The following is a 20,476-nucleotide window of genomic DNA, read 5'->3' on the forward strand; positions in this document are numbered from 1 at the left end:
TAAACAAATGTAGGCGCTGTAGTTTTTTTTTTTTTTTTTTTTGTTCCGTCTTCAGTTTATAAAAAAAAAAAAAAAAGTTCACCTATACAAACAGACAAATGTTTCATTCGTTGCTCTTTCCTCAATGTAAAGCTCACGTTCTGCACGATGCATAGACACAGAAAGCTCATCACAACCGAAGAAGCTATGGTGTGTTATCGATTTACCAGAAAAGAAATGTTTTTGAATCACAGCTGCAGATACTGCACTTAACATGAGAAACGGCTTCTAAGAGTGTACAAAGTGTAAACCATAAGCTCAGTTTAAACCGCTGGTTACATAAAAAGGGGGGGGGGGGGGGTCGCTGTCCTAGACTCTAGGGTATTTATAACTCTTCTGATTTCAACAATATGGCACTAAGTGATTTAAAAAGCGGACCTCATTTCAGGAGTTCAGAAAAAAGGTTTCCAAACGGTGGCAGTTGAAACCAACGCACTCTCACATGATTGGCCGAACACAAGCGTCTCAGTAAATACAGTCAGGTGTTTGAACGATGTCCGACAGGATCTGAGGTCCACCCGGTCCGACATCCACTTGTTTCTTTTTTTCTTATCTGCCCGTTTCGTTGATGCTTGTCCTAAATATTCCGACACTGAAAATAGTCTTATAATAAAACAAGAAAATGACTTTACGTCACTAAATATAACATTTACCCAACGGAAGATTTCACCACAAAAATATGTCTGTAAAGGATTCAAATGACTTAATAAGAACTTCAAGAGTCTGACTGTAAATAATGGCTTTTTTTTTTCTTCTTCTTCTTCTTCTTCAAAATAGAAAACAACTTAAATTACATCAGTTCATCTAATTGTCGTTTGAAGCGATGTCTTTGCCGACTTTTTTTATGCTCTTTTTTCTTTTTTTTTTCAAGTGAATAAAATTTCAATTGCATTGCCGTGATGCTGAAATGCTCCATAAGGCACTACGAGAGGCAAATCCCATGTTTCCAGAAGCAAAGTGTCCTGTTGCGTCATTGCCCTCTGTTAGTGTGACGGGTTCTTGGGAACCCAGCGTGAGCACTTGTTGAACTTGGAGGCTTATTGTGTCCAAGCTGACGACAAAGGAGGCTTCTGCCTCCGCGGTGCCAACCTCGGGAGTGTCGGGGTCACACGGAGTGGCGGGTTCTATCCGGACGCAGCGGCGGGTTTCAACCCTGCGGAGACATTGGCGGGACGAGATCAGTAGCTGCGCTTGAAGTTTGAACGGGTTTCTGGACGCGCGGAGGCGTACCCACCGTCTAGATCTTAACGCTCTCCGTCCCGTACACGTTGTAGCCTTCACGGTACGTGGCAAAATTCTGGGTGTTGGCGGGAGGGGCCGGCTTAAAGTTCTGGGCATTCTTTGCCAGCTTGAGTCTTTTGGTTTCTTGCCGTGACTTATAGCAGAACTCTATCAGAGCCACGGTCATAGCCAGGCCGAGCCCCCCGACCAGAATATAGAAGACTCCTGCCACGTTGCTCAGGCTTAGAGCACTTGTCTTGTCCTGGGGGAGGTAAAGACCGCCATTAAGACTTCTTTAAAGTGGCGCTTTGAGACTGAGCTCATATACACCCTCACATGTACATCCTGCTGCACTAAAACTACTCAGTAACTAAATGTGTCTACAAAAAAAAAAAAAAAAGCTCTATTATAGTTTCCTAATTTGGCCTAAAAATGATGGATAAATGAAAAATAGAAGAGCTTAAGTGTGTCTATTTGTGATCTACGGAGCTGAGAAGGTGAATGTAGAGAGACTTGCTATCTATCCTGCCCTGCGGTCTCTTTACGAGGCCGCAGTTATGAGGAAGGCGGTCGTGGTCGTACAGGTCTACAGATCAAACCCTCCATTCGCTATCATAGTTCTGCTCAAGTTAACCTAAGAAGAAACACTGCACAATCAAAGTGGCAAGCTGTGGAAGGCGAACTGAACCATTTTGCTGCTATTAAAAGCCAAACAGTAATATTGAAATTCATTTATGTGAGTTTTACCATTTGCATCCAAACCCTGAAGTTAAAAAATGTCATTTTAAAATCTAAAATACTCTGTTGAAGGTGTATATAAACAAAGCGTCTCTTACTCTGACACTCCGTGTACGAGGCCTGACTATTAAATACTTTTTGACCACTTTGTGCTCAAATGGTATTTAAAGGTCAGGTCGGGCTTTGTCAGAATAAGGAGGCCTTCTGGGAAACACAAACAATTTGACATACAAATGAATAAGACCGCCAATAAACTAAATTTCAATAGAAGATTGGGTGAGAAATAGCAGTACAATGGTTTCAATTCAATGATTCAAAAATTTTTTTTATGATGTGTGATCATGCTGCAGTTTTGGAAATTAAAAACTCTACGTACAAAATGAGTTCATGTGATGAATCGATGGCAGACTACAGTATGTGTGAAGTTAAATCTGCTTCACTTATGTGTTGTTCGGAGGGGCAAACAAAGTATCCGGATATGCTGTGTCATGAATGTATGCCTTAAAATGTTTGCATATGAACAGTTAAGTCAAAATGCATTTTGCGGTTTAGTATAAAAAGACCTGCAGCGACTGACCTTACTTCCAGAGTCCTTGGTTCCACATTCACCCTTATCGTACCACCATTTGTTTTTCAGCTTGTCTAAGATGCCTTGTTCACTGAGTTTCAATACTGCAAGGTTTACAGGAGTTCTTCACGTGGGAAATAACATAAATAACATTGTATTATGTTATTTTATGTTATTCAACTGTTCTTTTTTTTTTTTTTTTTCTTTAAAAACTACTTCATACTGTACAAAGCGATAGAGCAGGGTCCTGGCCAACAAATCACAGATAGCAAGCAACACTACAGTATGTATATCAATATGTAAATATGTGACTTTTATGATCCATGACTACCCTAGCATGCCAGACCCCACCTATATCGCTTTGAGTAATCGGCACACACTGATCACAAGAAGAAAGAAAACATTTGAACTTGCAGAGTAAAAGCAGCTGCTGCGTAGCTTTCAAAGAATGAAATAACAAACAGGCAGTAATTGCTCAAGGCACATCATTTTCGCTTTGGGCAGCCTTTTTTTTTTTTTTTTTTTTTAATCATGTTTAGCAAGGTGGATCTAACAGGAACCCTTTCCTGACTAACAAACACAGCAGTCCAATTTCATTAGCCGCCATCAAAGCTAATGTCTCACAAAGTCCCCTCTTTAAACCCGAAGCAGGCTGCGTTTGTGTGGATCAGATAGGAAAAGCAGGTGCTTCAGAAATCATTCAAAAGATGGTGCCGTCGCCCCGATTCACTGGTTTGTCAATCAATCCCTCCCGTCTGTCGCTCTGCAGCTGCACATCAGCCAGATGAAGTTGGGATTTTGGAAAGCCCCGGAGGGCAGGGGTTTGTTTTGTAAAACATTATGCTCCATTCTCTCGACTGCCAGATTCCCAGGCTTGTTTCCTTTCAGAGAATAGATCAGTGTTTGTAATTCAACATCGTCAAATATATTGTATTCACCACTGTGTGTTTTGTATCTCAAGCAAAACACAAACATCTCTCTATCTCTCTTTTTTTTTTTAAAGTTCATCCAAAATCAGATCAGTAAAGTGATGTGAGGCGCAGGTTCTCCAGGCCCAGAATCGATTCCCAGCTCACGTCTACATCAGCGATCACGCCAGTGAGATTTAAAACGTTGTTTTTTTTTTTGCAGTTTATACTTTCCTCACCGTGCAGAGAAACTGTAAAATAAACAACAATAACTCAAGTTTTCACTCAGAAATCTTAAGGAGAGACATCAGCACAGAGGAAAAACTACTTTTAAAAAAAGTAATCTGAACAAAATTATACTTAAACATACAGAGTGATCTGAGTTAGCGTAGGTTTAAAACTGACAACTGATAAAGTGATTTTAAATTAGACAGACTGGAACCTCGATGAGCCGGTTCTGGCCCGCAGGCCTTATGTTTGACCCCGCTGATTTAGCCCCTTTAAAGACAGTCTGGCGTGGTTGATTTAGAAACTGAAGGAGGACGAAGAACAAACCAAAAAAAGGTTTCAAGTGGAGCATTTTCTTCCATTTGACTAAATATTGGCAATTTGTCATAATGAAACATTTTGACAGCATCATATTCATCATAATTAAATTCTTTGATGATTATTACTAATGAGCATTTGGCGACTCGCATCTCAGTTCACACACACACACACACACACACACACACACACACACACACACACACACACACACACACTTCATCCTGTTCAGTCCTCACATAGATAAATTACAGCAGCTTTCACCCAGAGGAAGAGCGCTCTGAAAGTGAAATAATTTCAGTTTCATGCTTCTTTTTTTTCTCCTCAGAGACTAAAAATACGTATAACTGACAAAAAACTGGCTAATTATTCATTCCACCTCCACTGGGATGACCTTTAACGGGAAGTTGTGTGAACTGTTGTGTGTTTGTTGCTGCAGAGTCTGTTGTTTTTGGCCTTCTGAACGAGCTGGTGGTCAGATTAAGACCCTCCAACACACCACCAGGTGGTGACCGTGCACTTTTAATCAAATATTCATGATGTGGGATCCAGGCATCGAGAGGGGGTGAAAATAAATCCGTGTTACCAAGACTTTGTGTTAAATTCAAGATGTAATCAGGGAAGCACAAATCGTCCGGCTGTGGAGGCGAAGCGGCTGAAATTAGTCTGTCGAAGACGTAATAATTCTCTACATTCTCCACATTGTCATTTGCTGACAGACACTGTGAACTCCCTCCTAGGTGAGAGCGTTTTCCGTCTCAGACCAAACACGGAATAAAGAGCTCTCAGACTCACATTTGAAGTGGATTTCTGCGTTTCCGCAACGAACCACTTCAAACAGAAGAATGTGCAGAATGTGTCTGCTGCTCCGTGTCTGAGCCGCAGTGAGATGTGACAGCGGGAAACCAGGCACGTCGCCGCAATTAAACTCAAGTGTTTGCATAGTTAATAAAAATAAAGCAGGGGTGTCAAATATGTGACCGGTGAGCCGAAACGGGCTCTTCAGGGCTTCAGTCTGGCTAACACGACCTTGCAAAGACTACAAAAATTTATTTGAAACAAATAAATGCAGACATATTCATGATGCGGTTAGACCACTTTGCACTAAAACAAAGCAGGATTTTTAGAGTTAAAGGTTATTATCGTATTATTTCACTGCTCCGGAACACTCAAGATCAAATGTTTCCCCTTGAAGTAAAATGAGAAAAGTAAAAAAACTAAAATCAGTTTTCTTCAGTTTGTCTTTTCCCTGTTCAGAGCCAAACTTTGACTCTGAATTCTTTGGAATGGATGAAAACATAGAGGATGGTTTACTTTACCTTGAAACAAGGTATTTAAAAAAAAAAGGTATAATGAGGCAATTTAACTTATTTAAGGAAGAATTTTAAGTTTGTTTGCTGTTTCAGAATGTGGTTCAATTACTACTCTCTTTTTCTTTTAGAACTCACAAAAAAAGCTGCTGTTTAAAACCTGACTAATGTCTGAAGTGTTTTTTTTTTCTTTTCAGTAACAGTTTAAAAGAGATTCGCTTTCTTTTAGTTCAGTGTTGAAGTACAAGATGTGGACACAACATTAAAAACGTGCACGTTCTTTCACGATCCAATACACAACAGAGAGAGCCATAAATCCTTCATCTGGGAGGCTTGATAGTTCAGAGTTCAGTGTGTGTAACATGTCAGCTTTGTGTGTGTGTGTGTGTGTGTGTGTGTGTGTGTGTGTGTGTGTGTGTGTACAAACACTTAATGAATGCTCAGTATCACATTCTAATTTATGCTAATTTTGTTAAAATCAGCTTGTTGCAAGTTTTGAGTTTGCTCTAAACTTTTGTAATTCTTTGTTTTTCTTTTGTACCTTAAGGCACTTGGAATTTCAAGTGTACCTATATGTCTTATACATAAAACATACTCTTCTCAACCGCAATTTATTATACACAATGGATTTTTTTCATATCCTTTGTTCAAATGAGAGCAATGAAACAACACTCCCAGACACATTATGTGATCTAGTTACTTTTTAAAAGCTACTAGCTTCGTAAAGAAAGTTTACGGCTGTATTGGATTGGGCAGGTTCGGTGCGGGTGTCTCTCACATTGTGTCCACTCCCATCAACTTTACCGTTCAGTCTGCAGAACAGGAAGAAAAGAGAGTCTACAAAACATTCAAGATCACAAAACAAACAGCTCATGCAAAACACTGAAAACCGCATCAAATCAGCGATTTTAAACATCGTCTTTTTTCTTTTGTTTTAGTGAGCTTTTTGATGATTAACAGTTGTAGTGATTATCTGTGATATTAATTCATCGATGAAGCCAATCAGCGGGAATATATTTAAAATACAAATGTCATCTTCTCCTCAGTGGTCATTACATACAATATATTTCTTACTTATCATTAAATTACCCACAAATGCATTTCTGAAAGTGAAATAAGGACAAAGAAATGTGGCAGTCAGATACGATACTGTCGTGCCGATCGTCCACTGTGTTTCTTAACCGAGGCCTGCGGGGATCGGGGCAAACAGCCAGCGAGGAGGAGGCGGCGGCGGCGTCTTTGTGTTATCCCCGCGGTGGCGTCCGTGTCCCGCTCAGGGACGGACGACCGCGGTCAATAACAGCAAAGCCGGTGCCCGGCCTCTTCTCTCACAATGTGCCGAGCTGACTTTGAGCCATGATGCAAGCTGAAGAGCAGAGGCAGAGATGGATCCAGAGTCGAGCTCTCATTACGCTCTGGGGTCTGCAACACAACGTCAGGGGCCTCATTCATAGATCAGCGCGTACAGCGGATTTGATTGGAAAAAAATAAATCTTCCAGTTCTTCGAAAATATGAAAAAACATCAAGAAATATTACATGTTTGAGTTTTTTTTTGTTTCAGTTTGACATATAAAGTGAAACTGTGTAACTTTGGGAAGACGACATATTCAGTGAGTTCATCAACTTTTTAAAAGACATTTTAAATAGTATATTTGTGTCTTCAGCTCAGTATTCAATATTCGGATCAGAAAATAAAACATATGAGCGTCTTGAACTTTGCAATTAAAAGCTGCATCTGTGATGCAAAAGCTGCACAGTCTCACTTCCGGGTCTCAGTCACGACTTTACACCAGAAATCCTGCCCAGTGCTTCTGCGCTTCGAATCAAATCCGCCTGTACGAATGGAGCCCCTGGTCGTATCTCACACTGCTACACCTGGGGGGGGTTTCACCGGCTCAGGGTGGCCATGGAAAGACTTTGCCTGGCCTCCAGTGAAGGCCAGCCAAAGGTTACTGTCAGTCTAAAACTCCGGACTTCGGTGAGGAGATGTTGGACAAGAGCAGTTTGGACCGTTAGTGTTTCACTGTCATTAGAATTCTCACGTTTGCCTGCGATGCTTAGTCCCCTCAAGACAACGCTGTTCCCCACGCCTGCCCTAATGACACCCAGGCGGCAGATCGGAGAGTGCTTCTGTCCTTCTAACTTCCTAGACATCCACTTCTCCCTGGCACTGATTTCAAATGCTACATTTGAATAATTGTATTTTGGCCTGTAGTGATAAAAAACGGAGTAAAGAGGTGGTCTCGGTCTTTCATAGCCACGGGCCAAAAAAACTCTACTCTGTCGCGAGATAACCGCGCTGGACCTCAAACTCCTGAGTGAGCTTTGCTTTAACCCTCATCGTTGGGCGTTTTTCCTCCTCTATTAGCCAAGTAAAGGGTTCCCAGTTGATCACAGTTTCCCGATTAAACTAAGAATTGGTAACTGGTGAGGGTGGTTAGCCCCGCGGTTACAGTGAGGACAGCCTTGCCGATTACTCTGTTCTAGGATACCCGACTTTGGTGACATTGAGGCTGACCTTAGAGTCACCTCCCCCGCTGCCGCACTCTCCCTTGTCGTACCACCATTTGTTTTTCAATTTGTCCAAGAGGCCTTGCTCATTCAGTTTTAACACTGCCAGGTTAACAGCATTTCTTGAAACGATAAAACATAACTTGTAAGAAAATGAACAGGTCCGTGAGAAATCTAATATAGAATATTAGTAAAAAATAGTGATAGAGATCAATGGTTCATCATAGGGGAGCACGGGAGGGACAAATTGGTAGAGAATTTCACTGGTGTGGAAGGGTAAGAAGCATTTTTACAGCAAAGAAAATGTTAAATATTAGAGAGGTGGCATGGAGGGTCACATTGCTCGTAACTGAAGTGTGCGGGATGGGGACATTCTGTCATCGCTGAGTTAGAAATAAGAACATCCAGCATGCAGCTTAACATTCATCACAACTGACAGACCAGCATAGGAACTAGCAAATTAATCAAAGAAATACTTCAGTGTTGAATTGGAGGCAATGCAAAAAAGAAAAAAAAAAAAAAAAAGAAAAAAGAAAAAGGGGGTGGGGGGGGGGGGGGGGGGGGCACCACAGAAACCAGGAGGGAGGAGAGGCTCAGGGGAGAGGAGACAAAACGCACAAGGTTGTGGGAGGTGACAGTGTACATCGACATTCAAACAGACACTGGATGTGACTGGTATACCAATAACCTTAAGAGAAAGCAGAAAACAACAGACACAGAGAGCAGATAGACAGGAGCAAAACAACAACAGAAAAAAGAAAAAAAAAATGGCTGAATGTGTCGATTCAATTCAGAGAACTCATAATACTGTTCACTCAGTGATGCACTTTGGAAAAGAAAAGAAGAATTAAGGAGTGAGGAAGAAGAGAGATGATAAAAAGGAAACATCAGGGTAGGTGGAATACTATAACAACATGGAGGATATTGTTATATTATCCCACCCACCTTAATGCAGAGCCTTTAGGTGTGGCCACGCCGTAGCCTTTAGAGTCGAGGTTGCCGCCCACTTTCATGGTGTCGCATGGCTTCCGCTGCTCTATGTACTCGTTCATAGTGGACTCGAGAAGAAAGGCAAACTTGCCCTTCGACTTTCGTACTCGGGAAACCCCGTCTGGTGTTGTCTTGGCAAACACTGAGGGCTCGGCCGATTTCATGTACGACCACATTTTCTCGTAAACTGCTATTTTGGAGCGCTGCATTCCGGGGAAGAGAGAGAAAGAAGAGACACAGTTGAGTTATGCACATCGAAACAGCCACAAAAAAAACATCAATGCAAAGCTGCATTAAAGGAAGAACCGTTAGATGTACATGGAAATATTCATACGGCTCCGTGCTTCGCTGTGGAGGCAGAGCCTGAAGGCTAACAGTGGAGCAACGAAGAGCTTTGAGATCAACAAGGAGCCTCAGGCTTAATTTTCTGGAAATGCAAGGTCCTTCCCACAGTTATTAGCATTTTAATGACCCGCTTCTTCACTTGCAATTAAATCTTCCTCCCATCTGTCCAAATGCTATTTTATGAAAGATGTAACTTTTTTTTTGGTACCAAGAGATGCTAAATGACCAATTTTAGCAGCCTAATGAGTTCAGACACAGATATCATCTTAAACCACTAACTCCAATATTCCCCCACTTCTCCTTGTTTTTGAGCATTTTAACGTTCTTTTGAATAATGAATGTTGCGTATATAAACCATATAAGACATTAAAATGACGGGACACTGTTTTAGCTGATTCATTTTGAGCGAAATGAGTCATTCATGTACTGTAACTTGTGATGGACGTCACCTATGTGATGCATTTCAGCCGTGTCGGCAGTTTCAACGTGCTTCAAACTGCAAGTCACATTCACCCATTCACACACACACACACCAATAGACGATCAGAGCTGAGCTCAATCGGGAGCAGAAGAGGTAACTAACAAAAGGATAAAGCATGCACATTGTAAAACACTCTTTATACGTTTTGCTTGTTGACTGACTTCATATTTTCAGAAAAAAAGAAAAACCTTTATGTCAGTATTTCAATCAAATTCCCAGCAAGAAGGCGAATAAGTATTCATTTCCCAAAATTAAATGAAAACCGCGGCGAATCACAGGGGAGATATCTCCTGCTGCTCCTAAAGGCTCCACATCAGCGTCCCAGCAGGCCGTCTGACTCACTAGCACACCTGCCGTGACCATCAGCTTGTGTAAACTCCCGCGTTTGCGCACAGCGGACACTGACGGCGCTCCCGTGGCCGTTAAAGCGCAGCGCATTTGCCCTTTAATGCAGACAGAAGTGGCGGGCTCTCTGCCAGCAGCCTGAAGTCTGACAACCTGGCAGCTCAGCAGAAGTAAACTGCAGGCCATGTTCGGTATCAATATTAATAGAGAGACATGACCTCGTCCTCCTGCACCTCGGTTCACACTCCCGCCAACAGGTCACAGCTGGCGTAATGATGACTGTGGTTCAATATTTATTTTATAATAGATATATATTTCACCGTGTCGCAGTTTGATTTGCCTCCTCTGTGTTTGTGTGGCTTTTAAATTTATCAAACAGCGCTTTCATAATGACCTGTTGTGCCGCCGCTTGAAGTGTGGAGTGCAGACAAGAGCGTCACATGACGCCAGCAGGTGAAAATGGGCTAATATATTCCACTGCAGGTTCACCTCATTAAAGTGTGAGGACCTCACACACACGCATGATCCGGGGGCCATTTATGGCAAAACTGGAGTAGATCTGGGATGGAGGTGTTTCCTCAAAGAAGATATAGAATAGCTGATGCTTAAAATTGATTTTTATTTATTATTTTAGAAAAGTAAATTCTATGATGAAAAATTTCAGCTTGCTGAAAACACAAGAAATTCACGGCACACAGCCAGAAATGAGAGCATGTTGAGCTGAGTTTAACTGGGTGAGTTTCAGTGTGGAAGTGTGAGCGCTGGCAGCGTCACTTCGCTTTCATTTTAGAAGACATTTCTGTGACGTGCTGATGGAGAAGCTCCATTTGCTGCTGTGGATGTGTGAAATAAATCTCACCCTCCATGGTTAAAAAAAAAAAAAAAGAAATATATCAGAATGTAGGCTATATAGACCAGAAGACGGTGCCTAACATGCATACAAAACGATGTGACCAAAGGGACACGTCAGTCCAAGGTGTGTCCACTAATTAGCCTCACAGGTGTCTACAATCCGGTAATCAGTCAGTGGCTCATATAGAGGGCGACAGGGAGTCACATGAAGTGCACCACACTCAACATGGACCAGAGGAAGCGAAGGAAAGAGCTGTCTCAGGAGATTAGGAAGAAAATTATAGACAAGTATGTTAAAGGTAAAGGCTGTAAGACCGTCTCTGAGCAGTTTCATGTTCCTGTGACTACAATTGCACATATTATTCAGAAATTTAAGATTCATGGGACTGTAGCCAACCTTCCTGGACGTGGCCGCAGGAGGAAAATATACCAGCAGTTTTGTCCACGTCTGTACGACATGAAAGCTCTACAGTTTTTTTGATGAAGAGGAGGTCAGTCTCCTCAGCTTCCTCGTATATAATGTAATATACTATATTTTATGCTGTTCAACATGTCCTTCAGTGGATTTTGGGTGTTTTATATCTGCATAAATCACACCTGCATGTAAGCAGATTTATGGCTGCGTCGGTCCTGGAAGCTAAAGGACACACACTTCAGCTCGTTCCCTGTCTGGTCTCATCTCTCATTTTTCTTTAACAATGAGCTCTGCACAGCTCTTGTTTTATACTGTATTTTTTTTTCTTTTTCCCGGATGACATGAATTCCCCCTAAACCAGTAAACTATTTTTATATATAAGTCATCAGGGATCAGACAAGTATTAATGACTGCGCGGCGTTTTCATCTATCTTCAGGGATTTGGATGATAATAAACAAACCACTGAGTGAAAGAGTTTGCTGGCTCGCTGGCTGTGGAGCTGCTTTTTGTTTTTTTTGCAACGGCAGTGTCTTTAACACATTTGACCTGCTTATGCTGAGACTGACGGCTTCACCTCTGTGGCCCACTCAGCTGCCAGCTGGAGCGGCTACAGACATCCACAGCGCAGCCCCGCTCTGACACTCAGTACGCTGCTAAAAATGGCCAGCAAGAGGCTGATCGCCGGCCACCGGGGAGCAGGAGTACACAGCTGTCTACAATAGAGGGGAAAAATAGAGAGGCTGCATTAAACTGGGCTAATGTGACCTTCTGTGTTCAGATCTGAGGATGGAGAGGGAACTTTGGCGTCGAAACTTTTCATGTTTGTACATGTGACGGACCGCAGACTACATGTTAAAGCTCTTTAATGTTATTGAGAAGGCGACACCATGTGTACGACTGCTGCACGGCGTTTGGAGTTTAAACTATCTGTTCTTGTGCCGCGGCGGCCATGTAAGCTGGTTTTATCCAGATTGTTTGTTCGGTAGCCGTGTGAGTCAGTGCAACATCACATCTGGTCGGTGAAAGTAAATAAAAACATCCGAGTGAACTGACAAACTATGTCAGCCCAACATTGTGCACAGCAGCCACATAAATAATTCACCAGAGATGTAATGGATTGTGGGCTGAGGCTAGTAAGTGAATCATTCTTGACATATGCACGATTTCAGTTCAGCGGAGTGTTCATGTAAACACTCTTAACATGACAATAATAGCTGATGACAGGCCTGACCGTGGTGTGAAAAGAGCCATTCTTTTTCTGGGTTACATGGAGATTCATGCTTGTCAGGAGCAAGCTGGTCATCTGTGTTGAAATCTGTGAAAACTCCTCGTGCTGTCAGACCGACACAGCCACTGACAAATCTCTTCACTGCAGCGGTCGTGGCTCAGCAGAGACACGTCCTTCTGCAAATATTTCTTAATTAATGGCTGGTGTAATGACTGCGAATGGGGATGTGACGAGCCGTTCGTGTCCTCTGGCCAGTGAGAAATGTGGGTTTGTTGCCTGTCATCCTTTCTGGAAATGAACTGGTTTTTCTTTCGGCGACCAGTTTTCTGTCAGCTGCTGACGGAGCCGAGAGTGATTCATGGCCCTGTGTGTGTGTGTGTGTGTGTGTGTCTGTCTGTCACGCTGTCATCTCAAAACAGAGACAACAGGCCAAACAAAGCTTCTGCTGTTTTATTTCTTTCTGGATTCAATATTTAGCGACGCGCCCGGGTAAGTATGTAATTATAACTCATTTACTGCATGCTCACCGTCAGTGGAAACATTAATAAAGCAGCTGAACATAAATATGGGTCGATTAGCACCATCGAAGTTATTAAAGCTAAACATGCTTTAATAAAGTCTGTGTGTACTTTTTCTTCCAATACATGTTTATTCACTTGAACATCACTGTATAAAAGATGAATTACTGAACTGAAACTGATTCAGATCTACATGTTGACAACTGCAGTCTGTGATAATCTGTGGTTTTATTGAAACTGCGTTAATATATTTCTGTTTTTTAAGGCTTGCAGTGCAGTATTAATGTTATGCTAAGCTAAGCTGACTTGCTGAACAAGATCAACACACAGACAGAGAAAGCCGTTTCATTTATCTGATACTGAAAACCAAAACGGACCTCATTCCCCCATTAAGGCCTGCAGCCATAGACAATTTCATTCTTCATAATTTTTAATTTCTAAAAGTCATAAAAATGCATGTAACCCACACAGTTATGCAATGAGCCTAAATATTTTCTTTAAAAGTCTGACTCTATATTATGCGATCTAAAAGGAGGTGACATGACCTAAATGAAGTGATGCCTCCGTCCGGATGATTTCAGTAAGATGTATTTGCGGCTTCTATTAATCATTAGAATTTAATCATCAGATTTCAATAACTGTTGCTGAGAAATGCTCCTCTGCACTGACATTTCCAGCTCGTAGGAAGAAAGACCCGATATTTATCTCTCACAATGAAGTCACTACACGTCTGTCAATTATCTCCTCAGGAGCACCTTTGATAAATCACATCCTGCCAAACACACATAGATTAGAGCGGCTGCAGAGGAGCTGCCTATGGAGCCGCTTTTAACGCGATGATTCACCAGGAAGCCACTAAAATATTCACATGAAAAAAAAAAAAAAAAAAAAAAAAGCACGCCCCGCTGCAGTGTCGGTTCGGTGTTATTGAGGGTGCCGGAGTGCCAATCAACTCCATTTTCATCTTTTCGCTCATTTTAATGTTTGAAAAAAAAAGTCTGGCAGCTCCTATTTCCCCTCTCACGGCACAGTAAACAATTCTTCTACTTGATGTAAATATGGAATTTGGGGGGGGTGAAAAAAGGAAACTTTGTCGGATCGTCCTGATTAACATCACATCTGTTGTCTTGTCCCTCCAGTCATAACAGCGCCGCTCAGACGAGCCTGGTTTGAGTTGTTACACAATGGGAGCAGAGCATCAGCCCAGAATATCTGTCAGCAGCGTGACTTCAGGAGCATCTATTCACCAGTATAAAGGAAATTCTCCCAGGAGTCCTGCCAGATGTGGGACCGAGTCTCTTCAGCTCCTTACACGTTGAATCTTTTCGCTCCCTGAACACGTTTTTCGTTAATTTATGTCATGTTTCAGAGCGCCGTAGAGCAGTGACCTCCTCAACACTGATCACACCAATTGCTCCATCTCACTGCTTTCAGACGTCGGCTCGGTTTGACGCGGCGGCTCCAACCATTCTGCTCGAACGCCTTCACAAATTGGTTGCAGAAACATTGCGCTCGGCCACTTCTTTGCGGAACCATTGCCTCTCAGAGACAAACGCTGGACCCTTTCACATTAGCCTAAACTTTCCACGTTTGTCTTTCATGTGTTTTATGATTTGATTTGACTGACTGTCCTAAGAAGAAAATCCTCTCCCGACAGCGGCAAATAACCAGACGTAACTGACTTTAACATGCGTTTGTGTTGTTGTTTTTTCGAATGGTAGAAGAGATTGTGAGATTTTATAACTCCCTGCGGTCTGACGCTGAGCCTGAAGCCAAAGCCGAAGTGCCTGCCTGATCACCCCCAAGCCTAAGAGAGAGGAGGGCTTGTATTTATCAAATGTCTCGGGCTCACTTGGGGCAATCACACACACACAAAAAAACCCCAGTAGGACTAAAAATAGAAACAGCTCAGAGCTGGACATTGGATGTGAATGACATTTCCATTTCCAAGGAACAGGGCGTTTTCTGAGAGATTGCAGTTTGGTGACACAGGCCAGAAAATTGGAATTATAATGATTTCTTCTTGTTCTTGGACTTTCAAACACACAAACAAGAAGTAGTCCGATAATCAGACAGGACTGTCGCTTCATTTCACGTCGCTCGTTTTAAATCACAGAGATTCAGAGGCTGAAGCAGAACCACGATCACACAGTCTCACACACAGTTACAGCGTTATTAAATGCACAACCCTAACACTACCAGGGCTAATTAAATGTGGAATTATTGGTGATTTTAGGCCTATAGCAATATCGGTTTTTGCTGCAGCACAAATACTTTCAACATGTGGGATTGATGAGAGTATTTGCACTCTTGCTCTGGCAGCAGTTTGGGGAAACTGGAGTTAGAGGTTAATCTGCATATTGGTACATTCACCGTCACTCACGGCTAATCAAAGAGTGCTCTATGTCTCTACTGAGGTCAGAGGTCATACTAGTCTCAGTTTCACAGTTAAATTTATTCTGCTGTCATGGAGCTAAAACAGTTAAACTTTTTAAGAGACAGAAAGGATTTGTAAACTTTTTAAAATTAGTATGTAAAACAAAGGCAAGGCATTCGACTCCTATTTCTTTCTTTTTTTTAATAAAGCACAGAGTAGCAGTTTCATAAATTCAAGCCAATTAATCAAAAATAGTATGCTTTGTCTGATCTCAGGTTTTCCAAAGTGCAATATCATGACAAAAATTTAGTTCTCTGTTTTGTAATTGATTATCTTTCAATTTATTTCTGGCAGGTAATAAATCAGCCCCCCGCAGCAAAGCTCCGGAGGCGCGCTCGGCTTTTTGGTCGGCATGCAGGAGATGTTGCTGTGCGGTGCACGGCGACAGACAGCGGAGACACTCACCCTAAAGAACTCCTTAGTGGAGCCTGAGTCTAACGTCCCATAGGCGATCTCTGTCTGCTTGGCCAGATCCTCAGCGCTCTCGATCGGAGAAACCATCCTCTCCACGGTGAGGAAAGCAGCCAGGTTGGCCGTGTAGGACGAGATGATGATGAGGGTGAAGAACCACCACACTCCTCCGACGATCCGCCCGGACAGAGACCTGCCAGGAGCACATTAAAAACAGCCAGACACCAGAGCGGCGAGCTCAGATTCACTCGTTTGGGGAAGGAAGAAGCGGAATATTCTCCATCATGTTTAATGCATTTGGCACCGCATCAGCCCCCAGGTTTAACTCGGACCTCTCTCTTCACGAAAGTGCCCAGTTAATACATTACGCGACGAGAACTGCAACATATTTCACATCTCAGGTGATCCAACCACATAGTTATCTAAATTAATGTAATGGAAGTATCATTAGGTCTATATAGCAGCCTATACAGCTGAGTAATTCTTTGAAAGCTATAATAAGCCTCATTAACCCAGTATACTGGTATCCACATTTAGTTTTGGAACTAATTCAGGTGAGCATTCATCCCAGATAGCCAAGAGCAGTGAGCTGAGCAGCAGCAGTCTAAATGTAGCAGCCTGCAGACGAATGAAGAATCCTGTTGGACTCATTACAGGCTTCTGCTGCGGTTTTATACCAGTTTAGCTCCTACGTTTCAGGAGTGTCTACACGGTTTTTTTCAACGTGAGAGACATTCAATAGATAGAACAATCTCTATCTAAAATTTCTATTTTTTGGAAGATAGGCATAGCCAGACCGTGAGGTCCACACACTGCATAATATGTTTGTGGGTTACACAATCACGCTGCCAACATGAGTTTTTAAAAAAATGCACTTGTTGCATTTGTTTATTTTATTTGTGCCAAAAACTATAAAACATTTTAAGATAGAGGGTCAAATGAAACCTGACCTCTGACCAGGACTGGGCCTGGGGCTGGACTTTTTACGTGTCTTATATAATCATTCAAAAGCTACAGAGCTGTCCTCCAGACATGCATTCAAATAGATTTTGGAACCAGATGGTTGAAAAGTCTGATCACTCGTTGTCAGAACAATGATCAGTCAGAAGGAAATATTCTGAAGGATTCTGTAACAAGAAATAAGTTACTGATTTCATGCAGGAAACGTGGCTGGTATAGTCGTGTATTTCTTGTGAGTCTGACATTCAGCTGCCGGCATGTTTCACTGTCAGGCAGACCTGTTAGTTTAAAGCTGCTGCCGGAGTGCGACGCTGGGCGCAGACACCTGTGAAGACCCGGTTCAAAATGATCCCACCGCAAAGCGAGGCCACAGAGGACATAACTCAGGAACAGCTCTGCTCCTGAAGTGAGCGTGACGAGCCAAACAGCCTCACATCCTCATCGTGCTCGCTGATCTCCAACGATTCCTCACTGATTTCTTCATTTCTGTGCCTCGCAGTCTAACCCCACAACTCATATTTTTTAAGAACGCGACTTATTCTTGCCCTGCCGCTGCTCCCTAACTTCCACGATCACACATGCACCAAAGGCGCTGCTCTCGCATGAACTCACTTTCCTCATTTCAAACGAGGATCCATTTCATTTGCACTGCATTGCGGATGTACTCATCTGGAGTTCTCTGGCTACAGTAGCAGGGAAATGTAAAGTGAAGCATTTAAATATGCTCCAGTTTTCTGCATGACTTGAGCATAAATTTGCAATCGAATTTGCATTGAAAACATAAGTAGACAAACACGCTGTTTATCCTAATACCGCACAAACGATGATCGTATTTCATGGCTTTATTAAACATGGCCGTTAAACATTCACAGCATTGCAGCGAAACTTAAGCGAACCTCAATTTAATAACTGGTCGAACCTCCTTAGGCAGCAATAACATCGACTAAGTGGTTTTAGTAGCTGCTGATCACAGCTGCACAACAATCAGATGTAATTTTGGCTCATTTTTCCATACAAGTGCTTCGTCGCTGCTTTATTACTGGGATGTTTGCTGTGAGCGGCGCTGTGAGCATCTCTGTTCGATCTCGGATGGATTCGGGTCTGGGCTCTGGATGGACTGCTCCAAAAGATGAATTTTATTATTTTTCCCAAAGTCATTTTGCGGTAGATTTATATCCATCTTTGGGGTCATTGTCCTGCTGCTAACTTCTGTTGAGATACAGCAGGAGCGCAGCGTCTCTCACTATCTCCTCTAGAATAACTTGAATAAATTTGGATGTGATTTTGTAGGTCAGGGGTCATTAAAGTGTGGGAGCATGAACCTCCCAACTTTTTTTACATTGTAAAATATTACTGATAAAGAGTGTTTGGGTCCACGGGCAATATCAAGAATTACACTTTAAATTAATTCAAATTAGATGCTTTCAATTTCAAGTATCTGGTGGTTTCATATATCTAGTGTGCAACTTCTACACTTATGGTTTTACAAATGACCGAAGTGATGCTCTTAGAGGATTTGTCTTCAAAACTGTTTGATAACACTCACTGACAGCACTCATGCACTTTTATTTAACTGAATAAAGGATCTTTGATTTGCTTTTGTTGTCTTGTTGTTCATCATGTGTGCGCATAATTAATCACTCGTCATCAATGACCTGGAAAATCAGCCTTAACCTGCTAAACAGCCACTTTTCCTGCATTCAATGTGTGATGCTTCTTCGATTTTATCTTTGAGCAGCTTTTCAACAACGCTCCAAAGTTGAGCAAGAAAAGACGCCAGAAGCAGGAATCCTTGGAGAAGAGGTCAAACACACCACGGCAGTGACGAGTGAGGACATGAATGAATGGACAGATGAATGAAAGGATGACTGGATGATCACTGAAACGGAAAAAAATGATCACGACACGAAGGCCATGAGATTTTTTTCAGCACAAAATGCATTATATGCGCCAAGTTGATGACCGTAAAATGGGACATGCAGCAAAAACGCGGTAGCCCTCCAAGAGTCATGAGGAACTTATGACGCTACTCTGAATCAAAATGTAATGACCCCGTGCATTTTACAGCCCTCAGCATGGTGGATATAAGTTATTTTGCGGATGCAAGGCATCACTTTCAGCATGCAGCTGCAGGAGAGACGGACGCAGAGAAGATGGAAGGCTTTTTCACTCAGAGCGAGAAATGAAAGGAGAGTGCAGTGAAGTCTGGCATGATGTCGGACGGACAGCAGCGCGAGCAGAGCTCAAAATAGCCTTATATGCACCAGTGCAGGATGAAAATGCATGGACGGGACTATAAAATGCAGAGAGAGGACATGGACATCTGAGAGGTGGTGGAGAATGAACGCAACAACCAACCTTGGTGAGATATCGCATCCTTGCTGCATGAAGGCGCCCAGGGAGAACCACAGGCTATTAAAAATCCCAAAGTCGTTTGGCGGGTCGGGGGGGCTCTGAGGGTCTTTGGCCTCATCGTTCTCGTCCAAATGCCACTCATAAGGACTGAAGCGGCTCACCAGGAAGAGCACCACACTCACGCCGATATAGGCGAAGACTATACACATCCAGATCTCATAGGCCAGAGGGTCCAGGAAGGAAAACACCCCGGGCTTGGACTTTTGAGGCTTCTTAATCATAATGGAGATGCCCAGGCTCATGAAGGGCTTCGAGAAGTCTATCACCTCTTCCCGTACCAGCGTTATAGTTAGCGGAGCCACGGCTATGTCAGCTCTCTGTGAAAATGGGAACAGGCACACAGAGAATTAGTTCCACATGAGAAACCATAAATAATCAGCCAAGCTGTTAAATGTTGATTCGATAAAGGAAATATTGATAAGCCCCCTCCAAACCAAACCAACTCTGCTTGAACTGCATTCATAGAGTAAATAGATCGGAGTTTACTGTATGTCGAATAGAAAAAAACCTGGTAATAAGCCAATATGAAGGAATTTTCCATTTTAAAAGCAGTCACTGAGAATTTGTGCTGGTTAAAGTCTGTGTCTCGATCAAAATCTCCTCTCCATGAATCAAGCAGAGAGGTGGAAGACACAGGTGGAGGAGCTTATGCAAGCAGTTCATGAAAAGTGAATCAGCCTGTTAAATTCACCGCGAGCATATCCTCTGCAATGGCCGACAGCCTCATCAATTACACTTTAGTGACAAACATTCACAGCTACTGGACTAAAAATATGAAATATTTAATGTATGATTCATAATTTAGAAGAAGTTCCTATAAGCACCTCATTCAACCCAGCAGCTCAACAATGGCTACACAAATTTAGAGTTAATATTTAGGAACAAGAAAGATTCCATGAAAGTTGTTCTGGTTGCTACAGAGAGTCATTTTCTCCCCGTTGGAGCTGAGCTGTTGTGAAAGCAGCTGCAGAAACTACAGGTATTCCTGCGCGGAGGCACAGGCTGCATGCAGATCCTTTTACATCCCAGTATGCTGTGCGAGATTTATAACATTATCCATTCAGCAGCCGAGGGCTCATAAAAGATGCAAATCATCTTGTTAAAGCCAGTTCAGCTGTGAGTGAAATCACAAGGCGCATGAAAAAAAACAGTCAGCCTGATTTTACAGTTGGAGAGGAGCTCTTCAAAACTCACTCACAGTCTACTTTGACCAAAGAAACACATTTCAATATCTCA

General features: G+C 42.5%; 1 protein-coding gene across 7 annotated transcripts in view; it reads right to left on the bottom strand.

Annotated features, from left to right (window-relative positions):
• The window catches only part of LOC115394967 (glutamate receptor 3), a 73,529-nt gene that overhangs the window by 5,257 nt on the left and 47,796 nt on the right, over positions 1-20,476 (bottom strand). For 2 of the 7 annotated variants that reach the window (XM_030100306.1, XM_030100308.1), the window contains 6 exons: positions 19,184-19,557; positions 15,860-16,058; positions 8,788-9,035; positions 2,576-2,690; positions 1,274-1,522; positions 801-1,192 (listed from right to left, as the gene is read on the bottom strand). In XM_030100306.1, coding sequence (XP_029956166.1) covers positions 1,277-1,522; positions 2,576-2,690; positions 8,788-9,035; positions 15,860-16,058; positions 19,184-19,557 — 1,182 coding nt within the window. In that variant the 3' untranslated portion in view covers positions 801-1,192; positions 1,274-1,276. Of the gene's footprint in view, positions 1-800; positions 1,193-1,273; positions 1,523-2,546; positions 2,691-3,875; positions 3,882-7,687; positions 7,965-8,787; positions 9,036-15,859; positions 16,059-19,183; positions 19,558-20,476 lie in introns of those variants that run through there. The other 5 variants (XM_030100307.1, XR_003932213.1, XR_003932211.1 and 2 more) reach the window with 5 other exon arrangements.

The sequence above is a fragment of the Salarias fasciatus genome, chromosome 10 (assembly GCF_902148845.1).
Source record: "Salarias fasciatus chromosome 10, fSalaFa1.1, whole genome shotgun sequence".
In the NCBI taxonomy this organism is placed as follows: Eukaryota; Metazoa; Chordata; class Actinopteri; order Blenniiformes; family Blenniidae; genus Salarias; species Salarias fasciatus.